Source organism: Centroberyx gerrardi, chromosome 11, assembly GCF_048128805.1.
Source record: "Centroberyx gerrardi isolate f3 chromosome 11, fCenGer3.hap1.cur.20231027, whole genome shotgun sequence".
Classification (NCBI taxonomy): domain Eukaryota; kingdom Metazoa; phylum Chordata; class Actinopteri; order Beryciformes; family Berycidae; genus Centroberyx; species Centroberyx gerrardi.
The window spans coordinates 17,978,063-17,994,789 of record NC_136007.1 but is presented as its reverse complement, the minus strand read 5'-3'; the positions used below and the strand labels follow the sequence as shown (position 1 = coordinate 17,994,789).

Genomic DNA, 16,727 nt, shown 5'->3' with positions numbered 1-16,727 from the left:
ACAGTTAGCATGACTGGACACTCTTGGAGTGCTGAAATTGTGGATCTTGACTCTGCTCAGTCACGATCCACAGAAAGTAAGATTGGACTTTTTCCACTGCTAGACTGAGAGAGAAGAGCTTCAAAGCTAAGACAGAACTGTTTTTTTTTTCTATTTTAGATACAAATATTTGTATTTGAGTGTAATGTTGTGTAGTGTATTTTTTGTCTCCCCAAATCTCCAGAATTGATACTTTATTATAAATGACTTCCATGCATGCATAATTCTGGTTGTCCACCCCTGTTCTAGGTCTTGTTGCCTCAAAAGCATCTGTGCCTCATATGGATGCTACTTTGGCTAGCTATTTAGTTCTCAAGCCTGATATGTTTGCCAGTAATAAGCACGTTCTGCCAAGCACACACTGCAGCTGTCCTACTTGACAGCTTGAGAAAGCCTACCTGTTCTGGGCCTCATTGAGGTCCTCTTTAGGATGGACACCATGTTACAGGCTTACTAGGGAGAGATACTTGCAGACTTTGATGCTAGCGGTGGCTAGGTGTCGTGGTAAAGCTCTTGATTAACTGAACAGGGCTGCTGATGTCGTGCTGCACTTTTCAAGAGTGGCAGCCATTTCCCTGATCATCTCCAGTTCCTGTTTAACCCAGTAGAACCCAATCAGGGAGGCATTGGGGGTTGATCCAGGATAGGTTTAATGCCCAGTGTGAAAGGAGGATGAGGCCCTCTGAGCCTACGTAGGAAAGCTGCCAAACCTATACCCCTAGCTCCAGTCCAGGAGTCGCTGCTCCATTAGCCTCTCACTTGCTAACAGGGCAACTTATTCATCCTGCCCAGCCTGCGCAGGGGTCCCAGCCCAAGCAGAGAATCTTGTTGGTGTGGTTGAAGCAATGTTATGCTCCATGGGACAATATTAAGGCTTCTAAAAAGGTCTCTCAAAACAAGATAATGTTCGCTCACTGCCTGGCAAGAGCGTTCCCTTGCCCCTCCACAACAGGCCACACTGAGAAGAATTCATCAGCAGGCAGGACTCCCTGTTTTCACGCCATTTCACCCAGGGGCAGTGCCTTATGTCTTGCGTTGCACTAAGTGTCATGTGCAGGATCCATGTCTGCTGCATGTTCTCGAACTTAAACTCAAACCTGCTAGTGGACTCCAATTAATGAGATTACTGTTTCCATTTTGGATTGCTACTGTTGTATGCCTACACAGCATAATAATTATTTTACTTGAAAATGTTAAAGTCTTTGATTTGATCACATGTTGCATTGAGTGTAACCCTGATATGTGCTGTTCTCTCATATGACGAGAATGTCATGCCAAATTCCATTTCGAAATCTGGTAATTTAATGTGGCCTGGCTTATCGGCAAAAGCACATACCTACTAGTGCATGACTTGAGGCTTTTTATACATCTTTAGGAGCTAGTGTTCAATTCAGCCTACATCTAATCCACCAAGCAGCTCTTATTTAAATAAAATCTCAATTTGTATAAGTGGTTCACACTGCTTACATAACATGTGAACCTATTCTTAAGGTGAAAATTGAAATAAGTGCTGCTTGATGGATTATATGTATGCCAAACAGAAGAGTGGCTCCTAACGATTCAGAAAAGGTCTTAAGTCATATTTTATGTACTAGGTACATACGTACAGCACGTACAGAATTGACAGACAACAAACTGGATTATGCTATCGCTTGGAATGCACATACAAGTCATGTGAGCTTTGACGTAATATGGGTGAAATGGTGTGAAAATAGGGAGTCCCTCAGCAGGTTTCACGATAGCGGTTCTGCAAATTGCAATTATGATCATGCAAATTGTGGAACAAGACTATGCTCTGCAATTCGCTGCATCCATTCCAACTGTCAAATGCGTCATCATGTTACCACTGACAGAAGAGTCAGCCCCCATCTTACGAGGCCAAATCTGGTTCTTATTGGAAAAATAACCTGTGAGAATGCTTCTCCGAGCAGAAAAGCAAAGTGGATTTTATAGCTGATAGTTTGCAAAGGAAGGAAGAAGGATGGGGGCCTGCATCCCATATTAGACTTAAAGGTTTTCTACAAATATCTGAGGCATTCAAATTTAAAATCGGAACACATCAACAGCAAGTTTTATAAGCAATTTGTCCAGTTTATTCACATCCATAGATTTTTTTCACGTGCCCATTTGCTTTCGAAGTCATTGTGTACAAGCGTCAAGTGCTATCGTTGAGGCTATCTCTAGCAAATGTGGAGTGGGAGCTCCATCTCCCATCGGAGATCAAGGCATAAGGACAATGGATTATTTAGATTACCTGGATGCAAGAGACTGTGACATACACCCATCAGAGCTTATGCCTCATTTATAGTCATTCACTTTTATTAAAAGCCTAAAGAAAAAATGCCTTGTTTGATCTCTGAAAAGGGTTCTTTATCTCTGCAAAGTGACTGTAGATAGCAGACACACAAGTTCAGTCAGAAACACAGCCCTCTGTTTCTGGCTTGCTAAGATGCTTGTCATCCACAGATGTTGACTAGCAGAGGAGAGCAGCTTGACAGCTGAAATAGTGCATGTGGTTTTAGCACTGGAAGGAGAAACAAATAAAAAAAATCCTAAGGCAAGCATTTTCCTCAAACGCTACCATTCTGCAGAGTTTTCACGGTTCACTTTGACCATTCATCCACTTAAACATACCCATAAAACTGTCCTGCTGGCAGAGAGACATTACCTCCTCAAACAGCTTCACCTGACAGCTCTACCCATTATATAAAACAGTGCAGAAAACAGCTTACATCGATATGGTGATTTGTGTTTCAATCTATGCTACTTTGGGTGTGAAGGTGTATGCTCAATGCCATTTCAGCTCACGGATGGTTGACATGAGCAGATGTTAGGGATGTTAGGGCACTACCATTTGCAAATCACACGTGAGAGATTGAGAATGGAGTAATTTGTTCTTACCGTAGACCCTCTACTCACACGCAACATCTGACGCCTCATTTGATTTTGTGTGTTTGGTGTATGTGTGTGTGTGTCTGTGTGTACGTCATCACTAGTAAATGCAGGGAGGCGAGTGATAAGGGAGACTATCTGAGAGACTACAGACCCTGGAAGACATGACGCAAACCCAGATACACACATACAGAGTGCTGGATTAAAATTGACAAGGAAATGTATGCAGTGACTACTGAAAGCTGCTTTTGTGTAATTAATTATGCTAGCTGAAACCACAGATTCCCGCTGTCTGCACCATATAGCCGAGTCTCATGCTATATTGAGGCGTTGCCTTGGTGTCCATGTTCTATCTGTACCATCTGCCTAGTCTGTTCCTTCTACTACTTTAGTTTACTCAAAAAACAAAACAAGAGTAAACAAAACTAGTAGAAATAACAGACTATATATATACTATATATTAATTATTTCCAGCCCATCAGCCAGCAGTAATATGCAGCCCCTAATTATGTTTTATAAATATGCATGTACAACAACATTTTAGGATCTCCAGTAATGAGAGGAAAAAAAGAGAGATATTAGCTGTGGTTACACTTGTTGTGATGTGATTTTTGAGATTCTAAAGATCGGATTTTATGAGATCACATCGCTGTGTGGCCACACTTGGTCCCTCTCCATCTCTTTGTGTGGCTTGTATGTGCTTTGTGACTGGACTGCGTTCAGGCTTCGTATGATTCCAATCACAATGCATGCCTATAACCTCTTCCATATCTGGTTTTGAAGATCCAGTAGCATTGTGAGCAAAATTTGATTTTTGTGCATCCAGATCATTTAATGTGTCCTGGCATGATCGAATGATAAAAGTTGCATTGAAATGACAGCTGCAACCGTAGCCATTGTTACAATGATGATTGATTTCCTAATGATCAGATCCATTGCTAATTACATTTAATCTTTCATTGTTATCGTGTTCAGTAAACTGTATACAGATATATTAGAGCTTTTTCATTTGCCAAATTGTGTTCCTTATGATCATCACACGGTATTGTTTCCTTATGATCATCACACGGTATTGTTTCCTTATGATCATCACACAGTATTGTTTCATTGTAAGCTGAAATGCACCTGGCACGTGTAAATAGATTTCTCACCTGGGTGTAAATTTTAATTTACAGCAAAAAGCCTTCATCACACCAAAACGGCTCCATTTAGCCTTCTTATCTTGTCTCCCTGTTATTTTCTCTTGTAGTTATAATTACAACTTTAGTTATGACTGTAAATATAACTATGATGGTAATAATAATGATAATAATTATGAGTGTTGTCGTTTTTGTTATTGTTATTATTACTTTATTTTATTTTTGCCCCCATTTCCCCCAATTCCATATGAAGAGGCATTTTGCCTCTTGGTCGTCATTGTAAATAAGAATTTGCCCTTAATTGACTTGCCTGGTTACATAAAGATTAAACAAAAATAAAATAAATAATTTGGGGAGAGATTAACACACCTCCCTCATTTCTTTGCCTCTTCACTTGGTAGCCCAAGTCAGGCCAATGGCTGCTCTAAAACATGCAACTTCACTGTGTCTTTTACAACAACGTGTAGAGAGTCATGTGCTGTATATAATACGCATTAATCTTTTTCTAAATTGGATTTTCAGCTTGACTATGTATGCACATTGCTTGATAAGTATTCAGTGTGTCCTACCACATTTTGCCACCTCCTTGAAATATGTGGGGTTGAAGGATGTCCTAAGATGGAGTCAGTCAGAGGGCTGTAATGAATGGAGTTTTCTTTCCAGGCAGCTTGTTCCTGTTTTCCCCTTATGAAGCAGAATACCTCTCACATCACTAACTTCGAACATGCTGTAATGTGGCATGTCATCTCTCTGCTGTATTTTAGTGTCATCAGTTGTGTCAGCTGGCTGGCAGTGGCGTGTAGATATTGTAGGGTTGGGGGTTGAGGGATGAGGTGGTATTCAACCGACAGTTAGCGCCACATAAAGCCTTTATCACACCTAAACGGCTCCGTCTCCCAAAGCCAGAGTGAGATTAGCACTGCCCATTCAGCTGTAATGATGTGGAAGCAAGAACCAACTGAACTGAGTTGAGAGGGAAAGGCTAGTGTGGATGGCTGAAAGGGGGTGTGGGGCAATGGGGTTGCTTGTTTATTCCTCAGATTGATGTGTGAACAGGCTTTTATTTATGTTGTGTTCTCTGTGGATTGGAGTTAATTACATGACAAGTGTTGTTTTACACTTCAAATTACTGCAATTATCTACAAGATGAACATATGAACCAGGGGCCACATTACACCATGCTCACTGCAAAGTCTTATCTCACTCAAGACTGCAATTCAAGATTTTTACCACCAAAGAGAGAAGTTCCTAAATACAGTTACATGTCAAATTCAGCCAGGATCTGATCCATAGTTTAAGGCACCTTAAATTGTGAAATTAGTAAACTTAATAGTCTAGCTTTAGACCTTTGTTGCTGGCAAACATAACAGCTGTAAAAAACAAATAATCACTGTGGTAACAAATGAGCAATCCTGAATGAACCCAATGGGATAATGCCATTGTGTCTATCATTAATTAATGCAACATTGTAGCAAATTTTCAGGTTGGTTTCATGAATGACACTGCCTAGTATGTACAACATTTCTGCAGTGCTACTGTATTAACTTTACTGAAGCATGTGAAACAGCACAGATTTTGACTGTTGTTGGAACAGGTTCCATACTTGATAACCTCCACAGAGAAGTAGAACAGCATGTCTAATTACAGCAATTAAATGTCATAATAAAGATAAAATAGGGTGGTAATGTAAAGGTAGGGAATTGAGGTGGATTTAGGATTGACTTTTGTAATGGAAAAATGGGAATTAGGATAGGACAGGATAGGCAGTTATACAAACAACTAATAGATAACAATAAAATTCTGGCATATTTCTCATTATCTGAGGCAAGGATTGCAGTTATGTAATTCCCCAGTTAATCTGCTGCAACTCTCGTGCTACAATCAGCTGAGTAGAGTGCCAGGTTAGCCTCTATTGGCTAGACAAGCATCTACAGTGCAACCATGATGCTCTTGCACCAGCTGATGCAAAGGCATCAAATACTGTGTGAATAAATACTGTCACCAAATGTATAACAAAATAAAGCTAGTATGTTGTTGCTTTGAGGTGCCGCTAAGTATAAAGTATATAGTATTAAGTATGCAATGCAGCATAACCCTCTTTCATCAGCTGATGAATCTGGCATCAAATACAGTGTTGTATGAACTTGAATTGCTGAAGCTAAATGTATGAACGTGTGGGTGTGTGTGTGTGTGTGTGTGTGCGTGTGTGTGTGTGTGTGTATGTGTATGTGTGTGTGTGTGTGTGCGCGCATGTGTGTGTTAAGCAAATAGCTTAGTTACAACAGACAATAGAGACTGCTATCATCAGTTGGCACCAGTCAAGTGACAGGTGGTTGCCAAGCAGTTGGCAAAAAAATTGAAAGTTGCAGAGGAACTATCTTGGTCAAAATCTGCAGTGAGCAAAGCACAACTAATATTTTAGAATAGAAAACATTAATTAACAGCAATATTGTTTTCATCTTTGGCATGAGGCCATTGGCTTTTGCATTATGCATTATTTATTGATAACCACACACCAGTAACCTCATCCTTTATCTTATATCCATCTGGCCAAGAGCTAAGTTCTGCCCCTGGTATGGGAATCAATTTTAATGCCTTCACAAAAAGACTTTGGTTTTATATTATACCAAGAAACGATTGTTATAGTAAGAATGTTTATGTGTATCCCCTTGGTAGGTTATTAAGAATGGTTCTCTGTAGAAAAACAATTTTGCTTCAGTGAAGCTAAATGGAATTTCTATCATTGAAGAGCTTCAACAAAAGGTATCTTTTTAGGTCGCACATTATTATTAAAATGGAATTAATTAAATATAAAGAACTAAAGAAATTAACCCCTCTCACTCTGTTAATATTCTGGCCTATTTTGATCTTGGTGGTTCATTTTTTAAACCTTAACCCTCTAGAATTTTCTCTTTTTTTTAAAAATAAATAAATAAATATAAAGCTATAAAATCTGTGCCAGAACCCTTTCTTGAAGGACTACACATGAGTTAGTGCATAGGACTTGTGGCACTGTTTGCAAAAATTGAGGCATTTGCCAGCATGTAATCAGTACATGGCCCCGTTGAAACAATGTCTGGAGACTGGGTTTTACACAACCACAGTCAAATAAAAGAACAGCTAACTGAATACAATGGTCATGTACTAAGGATAACTTCTTTCAACTTTTCTGGATGGAAATCCATCATTGGAAATCCATCATTGATAAGTCTTGATGTCCACAATACTGTATACATTATGGAGTTAGTGTGATTCCAGCGTTAGCAGTCCTATGTCACGATGAAAATGAAATTTTCCTCAACATTTTAGTGAAACAACTTTTAACGGTTAATTTCTCACTGACTCAACACTTTCACATTGGATCATTATGCTGAAGACCACTAACTTGCATGAGATTAACACATGTGGTCTCTGGTGGTAGACAGCATAGCCATAATATAAGACTTAAACCTCAGGATATTACACATAAAAGTGTTATCCTAAGTACTGCACAGTGTCATTATTGTTTCTTTTTTGAGCTGTTTGAGCAGATATTTCATCTGGGGGGCATTCAGCTCTTGGCTGAGAAGTCTATCCATTGTGCCTTGTCAAACGCACTGACAGGTTAAAGAGCACTCCCAATCACATACATTGGCTCTAACCTGCAACTTGTCTCTGTCTTCTAGGTGAGATTGGCTTCCTGACTGCAGTCCTGGACCTATCAGGAGCTCCCAAGAAGAAGACGGATGAGACCACAGAGTCTACAGTCTGAGGATGCTACCTACCCCACCGCCTCACCATGTCATGCTAGGAAAACACTGTTTGCACCTCTGATGTTAACCTGCCCCCTTCCACGAATCCTCTTTTTGTCTACTTTATCTCCCATAACCCACTGAATTTGTGATCCCTTTCTACACCCAGCTGAAGCCCCAGTGATATGAATAAAAGAGCCCTTATTTTCGACATGTTGTTTTTTCCCGTGAATGCTGCCAGCCACCAAGGCTATGGTGGGAAGCGACGCAACAGTCCTCAGCAGATCTCAGATCATTGTCTGGTGTGGCTCTTGGGCCTAGTCCTACACCTGGCCCTCTCCTCGTGTCAACGGGTTGACCTGAAACACCCCATAGTAACCACTGGCTACGGAAAGCTGCGTGGCATCAGGAAGGAGCTCAACAATGAGATCTTGGGCCCTGTAGAACAGTACCTGGGCGTGCCGTATGCCACCCCGCCTATCGGAGAGCGCCGTTTCCAGCCCCCTGAAGCACCAGGCTCCTGGCAAGAGATCCGTAATGCCACCCATTTTGCGCCCGTGTGTCCCCAGAACGTGCACGGCGTATTGCCTGAGATCATGCTGCCAGTGTGGTTCACAGACAACCTGGATGCTGCAGCAACCTATGTCCAGAACCAGAGTGAGGACTGCCTGTACCTCAATGTCTATGTGCCCACTGAAGATGGTGAGTCTAGCAGGACACAAAACTCTCATATTAAGGATAGGAGGGGATGAAATGACTCTTGGGTCTGTTAAACTGTTCCGTACCTTTTTAAATGGGACAGGGAAAGGTCAGGATAAGAGTCAAATCCCAGGTTTGTCAATCAAGCCTCCTTTGTATCAAACTGAGGAGCAGATTAGTTCTTGGCACTACTGTTTCAGAGTTAGAGGACAGTTTGTACCCTTTTGTTTTTGCTTTTTTATACCCTGGTGCAAATTTCTTTTTGTGTCAACATTGCAGTGCTCCATATGGAGTAGTATCATTTTGATCATCTAGTCAGGATATGTAATCAGAGGATGGAGAGCTCTTAACCTGGGCCAACAGACACCCAGGAGATTACCAAAGAATAGCAGCACTTGCACTCATGTCAGTCTCAATTACTATCGGTTGTTCAGTCAGAGGGTTTTCTAGATTTACATACTGCAGCACAGTCACAGCATGCAATCTTCCTTGTGCCAAAACGTCTTTACCCTATTAAGCAATTAGATACGCTACCACTCCTTTTATGTGCTCACATTTAATTAAGTTACAACACCCTTTCAAACATTTTATTAAATGCTTAAATTGCTTACTTAAATTGTTCTACTAATTAGCTACTGTTAGCTCACTGGCTAGCCACCTGGCGACTCGCGATGTAGCTTGACTAATACTAGCCTATACACAGACCTTTGCATTCAATGTGTTCATTTAGGGTCCGTATGGAGCGCCTATTCTTTTCTGTCTAAAGAAAGGCACACTCGCTGCTATAAAAAAACAGGGAAAAAATGGACAGGTCTGCACACACGTAATGTATGTACAACAATTACAGAAGAGTTCTTCCTCCGAACACTATCCATTCTAACGCTGCCACCACAGACCAGGAAGTGATTATGTCACATTACACGCAATTCAGGAGCTTGGTGTCATCAAAATAAAAGTTCCATGCTATGTCACCCTTGACTGTCAAATATTGAAAAAGCAATTGATTGTGCAAACATGCAAAGGGAACTACAGTGTGATGACTTAGGGGATAGTTTTGTTGATGATTTTGAGGCTTTTTAGCTACCTCTCCAGGTTTGCATTGCATGGATGCTGTGTTTGATTGCTGTAGTTAAGCTATACTAGGCTAAAATTTTAGGAACTCATGTTGGATTGGCAGTGGTTAGTTTAACATACAGCAAAATACAATACATCGGCAAAGAAAATAACCTTGTTTACAGTGTAGGCCTCCTGGGGTAAAATTAGTCTATCAAAGAAACCTCTTAGGCTTGAATCAATCTAGGCAAAAACTTCCACCTTTTCATGGGCTATCTTGGTGCACTTCTTGCATTAATGATCTTGTAGAGAGTATTTGAGAAAGCAGATGGGCAGGTAAAAGAACACAGGATCAAAGTCTAACTTTGGAGGCAAAGCATATGCTACTGATGATAGTAAGCAAGTCTAATGATAAAATGGTGAAAAAAGTCTATGATTAATGGGCACACTTGAGAGTTGCCAACTCAACCAACACATGTTTATGCATTATTGCTGCTGCCCAAGTATGGAGTGTAAGTCTGCACTGGCCTAGATTAGCCTGCTATCTCCCCAACAAAGTGACACATTGTTGTATTTTAACAGTAAAGGTGAGACCACAATCTACTTGGCTGCATTGTGTCAGGATTGTAGATTGTCTATTTCACTGATGAATGCTCTATAGCCCAACAAAAAGATGGAAACAGCTCAATTGTCAGTGGAAAATGTGGAGTATTAATATAAATGCAGATTTTGTTAATGATGTGAGTACTGGAATATTTATTGGGGGAATGATATGAGCAAATATATGAATAGCAAATGACAGTGCAGGTGAAATGTTGTATGAATTGGAAAACAAACCTCAATAAATGATTCTGTTTATTTGCTATTCTTCATCTAGTGAAAATTGGACAAAGGGTTCTTATACAGCAAAATTACATGTTGACTGCTTTACCAGCAGAACCTTTGTGTGCACAGACACACTTTCTCATGCACATTTGCATTCATTCACATACACACAAACACCATTGTCCTCTCTTTCTATCTTTCTCTCTCTGTCACACGCACACAAGAACACACATATACGCACACTCACACACAGATACACTGGGTAATTATCCCAGAAACGCAAGGTTTATGTAATTCCATGTGTACTAAAGAGGGTTACTTATGAAAATCTGTAGAATGAGATGAGAAATGAGGACTACCAAGAACACTGCAGAAATTTGATTCAAAATGGCCAACAGAAAATCCTAGATTAATTGCACTCAGTCATTTTGTTCGCCAAGTGATGAGAACTACCCGTATCATAGAATAGTGTATATCTATAAATAAAATTTGAGTTATGTAGGGCACCTCTCATCTAGCTGCAGAGGGGAGGGGGATATGAGTGAGGCGTATTTGAAGAACGTGAGCTCAGTTGTTATGCTATACCCTAACTACGTCACATGCTCACCCAGAGGATGCTGTAGAGTACCCTGCTTTATTCCTAGGGGAAAAGGAGTGCAAATGAGTGAGACTGATTTCACATGTAGCTTGTCTTCTTGTCAGAATCTGTCACTTATCGTAAGGGGTCACTGCTCACACAAGGCTGATGCTGTCCCCAAGGATATGTTTTGGCTTGTGTATGAGAGAGAAATAGAGAGACTGAGGGAGAGCGGTGTGCCCATGAGTGCCCATGAAATTCAACACACTACATTTTCCATGTATAACAGTTGTGGCAATCCCTCAAATTGTTTACACGGTGTTATGATTTCAGGTGGACTTGAGATTATGTCACATTTACCTGCTTTAAAATGCCTTTAGCTCTCCCACAAATGCAATTTTGTTTGGAAGGCTTTCACGGCTCATGCATATTCGCGATCAGCCGTTTGTGTCCCTATAGTTTCACATTCAAGGCATCGAGATGTGTCACAGAAAAGCCAAGCCACACAACCACCTTTCATCCTCAAGCTTAATAACGACATTCCTCTTGCTGGCGATGAAACTGGTGATTTCCTCAAGCATCTTGAAGAATCTGCACAGCACTTTTCCTCATGGCAAATAAGACACACTTTACACTCGATTAAGAAGTATTTGGTCTCCTACCTCTCTTGAAATTGTCTGCCCTCAGCATCAACATTGCTTTTTCAGCCTGGGTAAGCTTTTTGAGCAAGAAAGTTAGCTTGCTTGCTAGGTGCCAGTGAGTGATGGTCAGGCTGTTTGTTGTATGTGTGTATGTTTGTTTGTGTGTGTGTGTGTGTGTGTGTGTGTGTGTGTGTGTGTGTGTGTGTGTGTGTGTGTGTGTGTGTGTGTGTGTGGTTGTGCGTGTGTGTGTGTGTGTGTGTGCTTGAAGAGTTGATGGCTGCGCAGTGGTGTGCTCTGTTTTGCAACTGGGAGTTGTATTCCCACTTACGGCGGCTGCAGGTAGGTGGGACAGAATGAATTGACAACCCAGATTCATGCGCAGTGTGGATCAAAATTCCTGGTGGGCCAGATCTGGCTCACAGGCCTTGAATTTGACACATTTAATCTACAGGGTGCAGCATTACATGTTATCTTCCCTCTCTACCTTAAGTCATGCCGCTATCTGCTATCCCTATCTTAGGCCCAGAAATACTCTTGCTGAACATATTCTCTGCGTTATTCTTTGGACAAGAAAAGGCACAGCTCCCTTTTCTCTCTGCATCTGTTCACCCCTCCTGCTCACTTCTCCCTGAAACCCTTCCTGCCTCCTCTTCTCTCTCCTCTCCTCCATCTTTATGCAGATGGTGGTAGAGGGGGTCACTGTTCTGAATGCAAATTAGCTCAATGCCCTTCCCCACCAGGCCACGATGTAGCCTGCTACTTCCTCAGCTCAAATGAAATTCAAATAGCTTCTTAGAATAATGTAAATAAAAGAGACCTAATGTTAGATTGAACAGAGAGTTTTACGCTCCCTCTATATCTCTCTCTCACTCTCCTGCTCCCTCTTCTCTAGTGTTCCACCCTCAGTAGAGAGTCTCCTGTGTGACCAGGCTGCTAGGCAAGAGCACTGTGTCACTGCATTCCTATTTCCTCCAGACACTCCTCAGCCAAGGGCCTAAGATCCTTCATTTTTATTGCTGCTAGAGCAGCCATTTACCGTCCTCTTTATTAAAAACCATATTTCAGTTGGCAGGACGGTAGGAGGCAGGGATGGAGCTGGAGGCTGAGGACATGGTGGAAGAGATGGAGGGGAGAGGAATGGGACTGGGAGTGCTGGAAGCTGCTGCCTGGATGTTGGGGGTTGAACGGAAGCTGTGTCTGACACCTTGTCAAGCAGGCAGGGCACCCCAGACATGACATACTGCAGCTTCATCCCGTTTACTGCACTGAGGAAATGGAGAGGGACGGGAGACAGCTTGCACTCAGGCCACTGGCTCACTGAACCGAATAGAAACACTGTTGACTGAGAGAAGGAGCTGCATTAGGTCAAGCAGTACTAGGGCAACCGAAGCTAAATGATCCTGCGTAGCCCATTGGATTTCACTGAACAGTAGCCCATTACATCAAGTGTCAGTCAGGCACTACTGGCAGGTTTCCAAACTGGAACACGTGGAAAGCATGAAACAGCAGTGTCGACAAGCTACGCTAGATCTGCATGATGATTTTTACCCTAAAAAGTGTGTGTGTACTCTCTCTTTTGGCTGCATCCTACCTCCTGCATATGTGCCAAATTCACTGTAGTATTTCTTCAAGATTTGGGAGGACTCTTTGGGGGGGGGGATTTGACAGCAGGTTGATAAGGAAGAAGACAGTGATTTTTCCCATTTCACTCACAAATCTGAAGGTTTTAGGGCCTAGACATTCCCATGAGAATTTATTTGGATGCATATCTTTGGTACATGATGATTCTTCGGATCATTTAGCGGTTTTTCTTCCTCAGTTTCTTCTCCAGACGTCCCAAAACCAACAGATGATCTTGGCCAGGTTAGGCTACAGCAATGCTGACCTTGTCTATAGTAATAAGAGTGTGATTTATCAGTGTCTGCATAAAGCAAAGCCAACAGAACCTCCAGTGGTCATCTGAGATTTAGCCTCCTCTCACGTAACCAGTACAACGCCCATGTAGGGCCTCAAGCGGAAGTCTGGCGGTCCATTACAAGGAGAGACAGTATCTGTTTCATTGGAGCTCTTCCCCATGTATAGCTCCATCTCTTTATTAGGCATTAGTATGAAATTAGAGTGGTCTCCATTAAGCAGTGAGGTGTGGTTTTAGAGTGGTGCTAAGTGGTGGGGAAGTGCTGACTAGGCGGGGGGACTAATGTACCTTTCTATCCATTACCGGCCTGTCTACCTGTCTGCCTTGTTCTACCGACCCAGCCCACCACCAGCTACCATCTACCACTCAACCAGGAGGCCCTTACTGGAACAGGCCCACAGGAGCTCGGGAGTACTGGGAGGATGCAGCAAATCTATTCAGCATCGATCATTTCCCGTTTAAAAGGGAGATAAACATTTTATATCAGGAAACCATATTCATATAGAGGCATGGGGGGGAAATCCGATGTAGCATCCGCCATTTAGGCAGTGCAGTGTGTCCACTTTGTTAATAGATGCAAAGCATTTTAAGCACCATGTGACAAGAGTATATGTCAGTGCACTATGAGGGTGCTAGAGAGTGTGAGAAACAGACATGTCATTAGCACACGGGCAGAGTGATAAGACCCTTGGCAACGCAACAGAGAGTATTAGTTAAAATGGGAGGCTGCATGTGTATGGGGATGTTAATAAAATGCAGCAGCAGATGATAGGGGCACATGTTAACATGCTTTGTGTAACGTATGTATGTTTTGTGTGCGTCCGTATGTGTGTGTGTTTGTGTTATTCGAGCTTAATGACCTTATAGAAGGCAGAATAGCGTGTGTATGTGGAAGGTTAACAGTGACTGAGAGCGAGACAAAAAGCAGTGGTAATTGTGCGCTGATGGAGAGAGCTCCACTGACTGTCTGAAACCAAAAAAAAAAAACAAATTAATGGGATCCTTATCAGTAAGGCTTACAGAGGTTGGCGCACCAGGGCGTTGGTTGGTCACTGCGATAAATGCTTGTTATTGGCTGTACCCTATGGAGCGTTTAACTGGCGTTACCATTAAAGCTTAATGTGGGGCCCCTCTTTGACCTTGGTGAGGGGAATCCTGTCACAAGCCTTCACAGGCAGTATAAATATCGAAAACGGCACCTCGCTGCTTTCAGCTGCAAATGGGATAGGAGAGAGTCTGTACACTCACACTGACGTCTCAAGCTCAATGATATGTCTATGTATGATGTGTGTGCGTGGTCATGTGTATCCGTGAGTGTGTTTGTGTGTATGTATGTGTGTGTGTGTCTACAGTGTTGTTGTGTTTTGACAGTCCAGTCCCTCTGGACCCATCGTGGAGGGCCTACCGCCTGAGGGCTGCAACGCTGTCCTGAATTGGAACAGGCTACACAGTATCTTGGCATTCCTTTCCTTTTTCTGACCAAAAAGAGTGATGGCTTGATTCTTCTCATTGATTTTTCTTTACAAAGCACCAATCTGTCGGGAATGATTGGGAAAAGGGTTGAAGAGAAGTGCCCTCTGGGGTCATTTACAAGGCAGTCCGTGACTAGATCCTTAGCAGCAAAACGGATGAGTTTAGGCTGTCTTTTCAGGACGAGCTGTGTAATCCTTATTAACATTTTGTTTTTAGCTGCACACAGTCGTTTGAAAGTGAGAGAGCAATTATATCTTACGACTTTGCGATCTTTCTCCTTTCGTCCTTTCTTGCTGTGCTTTTTCTTTTTCTTTTTTCTGCAAATGCAATCTTTTTGAATTTTGTCTTTTGTCTCCCCTCCCCCTTTTTTTTTCTTAACCTTAGGTCCGCTCACAAAAAAACATGATGAGTCTACAATGAACAGACCGAGGGATGAAGGTATTTTAATTGCATGTTTTTTCCTCTTGTTGTATTTTTCAAACTCTTGGGGGGGATTGCTATGTTTATGTCTGTATCAATACTCATGATAGGCTCATCATTGTGCTCACACATTACATTGTCTTTCAGGTCCGCATACAGAGAAATAAAGCAGTAAATAGATGCACATTCAGCATTCTCATCTGGCCTTATTAGCATTCTTATCTACCTCCTCACACAGATCCCTCTCTCTGCTTCTCACATACACACTTAGAACTAAAACACATAAATAGCCACATACAAAACAATTGTTCTGCATTCCCCTTGTCACAAAAGCCACTTTTTAGGGCGCCTGCATCTCTGGGGAGCTAATTGACTTTCCATTCTTGGATGCTATGTGGTTGATCAACCACATGCTGATGTTCTGACTATCCTCTGTGGTGCATCACTGAAAATCAATATTCACTCTTCTTACCTGCACTTTTATTCTTGTACAAAAGTCAGTTTTTCTACAAATAAATGAAATGGACTGCTAATTTATTTTCCACCTTATATTATTGGGTATTCGCCAATTCTTCATTTTCAGAAAAAGGAACATTGGAGGATTTCTGCATTTTTCTGCTGTTGCTATAGATTTTCAAGTTTATAACAGCCAGAAGGAGTTACTGTTATTACTATTTGCCAATGCAACCAAAATCTGTTCAATTTTGACAGATAGTGTGCGCGTGTTTCTGTGCGTGAGTGTATGTGCATGCACATATACATTACATATCCATTTGTGCATGTGTACTCGAGCACAGTGCATGTGCATCTCTGTATCTGACTGCATGTGCACTAATTTGTCAATGTGTGCACAAATGTGTTTTTTGTATTTTGGGCTCTGTGCTATTTGGGTATTGAATTCCGTCTTCCTTGCATCTCTAATTGCTATGGTTTAAAAAGAGACAGATGTAGCTAATCCAATTGTGCGGTTTCTTAACGGTGAAAACAGAGGGAAGGATTCATGCAGGATTGTCGAGGAGAGGAGCAGAATGATAGAATAGAGATGAAAGAGAAGGAAAAGCAGAGCACTGCGAGAGCACAGGGGAGGGCAATGAGGGGGAGAGAAGGGAAAAAATAGTCATAATGAAGACAAGTGCATGATGAAATGACATTTATAGAGCTTTGAAAGTGAGAGAGATGTAGAGGAAGAGAGAGTGAGAGGGTGGATGAGTAGGAGACTGGTAGAGCTTGACATTTATGCCGACACCTGATGGATCTTGACTGGATCAGAAGGGCTCGGGTAGGGCTGAATTTCTCACTTAATTGCTCAGGTATGGATCGGGC

The 16,727-nt window shown here is 41.8% G+C and overlaps 1 protein-coding gene across 2 annotated transcripts in view; it reads left to right on the top strand.

Moving 5' to 3' along the window:
• Positions 1–7,986: 7,986 nt before the first annotated feature.
• nlgn2b (neuroligin 2b) overlaps positions 7,987–16,727 on the top strand; it is a 33,676-nt gene continuing 24,935 nt past the window's right edge. The window contains exons 1-2 of one of the 2 annotated variants that reach the window (XM_071915218.2): positions 7,987–8,503; positions 15,369–15,422. In XM_071915218.2, coding sequence (XP_071771319.1) covers positions 7,987–8,503; positions 15,369–15,422 — 571 coding nt within the window. The remainder of the gene's footprint in view (positions 8,504–15,368; positions 15,423–16,727) is intronic. The other variant, XM_071915219.1, reaches the window with a different exon arrangement.